The sequence below is a fragment of the Sinocyclocheilus rhinocerous genome, unplaced genomic scaffold, assembly GCF_001515625.1.
Source record: "Sinocyclocheilus rhinocerous isolate Xijiao unplaced genomic scaffold, SAMN03320098_v1.1 scaffold1575, whole genome shotgun sequence".
Classification (NCBI taxonomy): Eukaryota; Metazoa; Chordata; class Actinopteri; order Cypriniformes; family Cyprinidae; genus Sinocyclocheilus; species Sinocyclocheilus rhinocerous.
The window spans coordinates 29611-30804 of record NW_015626385.1 but is presented as its reverse complement, the minus strand read 5'-3'; the positions used below and the strand labels follow the sequence as shown (position 1 = coordinate 30804).

Sequence of the window (1194 nt, the reverse complement as noted above, 5' to 3'; positions counted from 1 at the left end):
ATTTCTTAAAAATAGTATTAAAATATTGTCTCGTTCTAGTGAACCAAGTATCTGTATTTTGTCTCATCTCGCGAGCTAAGTGTGTTGTCACACCCCTAGAGTCGATAAGGGGTGATATAGCTCATAATTTTCCAAGTGTATGATATAACGTTCATTCTTCAGGTCAACCATATATTCATGGGAAAAAAAATCAGTTTGAATAAAGAAAGCGATACCTTTGTCATAGTATCCTTTCAAATGTTAAAGTTGCCACAGTCATTGCATGCTTTGCATGTGCTGCACCATCAACTCGTTTAAATTACAGGCTTCTCAGTCAAACTCTGACAGGATCAAATTAGTATTAATGCATCATATCTAATAATTATTCAGTGAATGCAATTGTGAAAATATTCTTTGTGTCTGCCCACAGCTCCAGTTTCAGATGAAAAGTGTGAATTACATAACTAACAGAAGCATTCTACCATTTTAATATGCAACCTATAACATGCAACAAATTAAACCGTTACCTAAAGATAGTAGCACTGCGCCCCATCCCGGGATATTTAGCCGAAGGGTGACACTAATTAATGAGTAAAGGAACACGCTGCAGATTATTTAAAGCTCGGCTGTAGGATGTGTGTGTAACGTCACGGCGGCTGGACCAGCTGCACTTACCCACTTATTAACCGTGGACTTTGTGGTGGAAACCCAGATGGCCGAATGCGGATCAGCCGAGCGGTCCAACTCCATCTGAAAGACAGGAGAGCATGCATTCACACCTCAGTAACTTTCACTTAACTTTCAACTCACACTTAACTTTCCTATTACCTGCTCACGCTCCACAGCTGCTGCAGCTATTAATAGCAGTGTTTGATGCATAAACTTGCACTCTTGATTTAAAGTCTATGGGTATGTTTATTTAATATATTTATTTCATAGTTATTTAATATACAGAGATATATATATTCATTTTAAGTTATTTATTTATTTGTGTGTGTGTGTGTGTGTTTGTATATATATATACATATTCTTATTATAACTTTACATCTTTAATATTTCATTTAAATATATTTATTTTTCTTTTAGCTAATCATGCATGTATGTATATATATAAAATTTAGAAATGTATTTATTTTTATATTAATGTTATATATTTATTTTATATTTAATATAAATATATGTACTTCATTATATATATATATATATATATATATG

General features: G+C 32.8%; 1 protein-coding gene across 1 annotated transcript in view; it reads right to left on the bottom strand.

The window, feature by feature from the left end:
- LOC107713351 (WD repeat-containing protein 48-like) overlaps positions 1–1194 on the bottom strand; it is a 14807-nt gene that overhangs the window by 7009 nt on the left and 6604 nt on the right. Inside the window, exon 9 of the mRNA XM_016518834.1 lies at positions 655–729. Within this exon, the coding sequence (XP_016374320.1) occupies positions 655–729 (75 nt within the window). The remainder of the gene's footprint in view (positions 1–654; positions 730–1194) is intronic.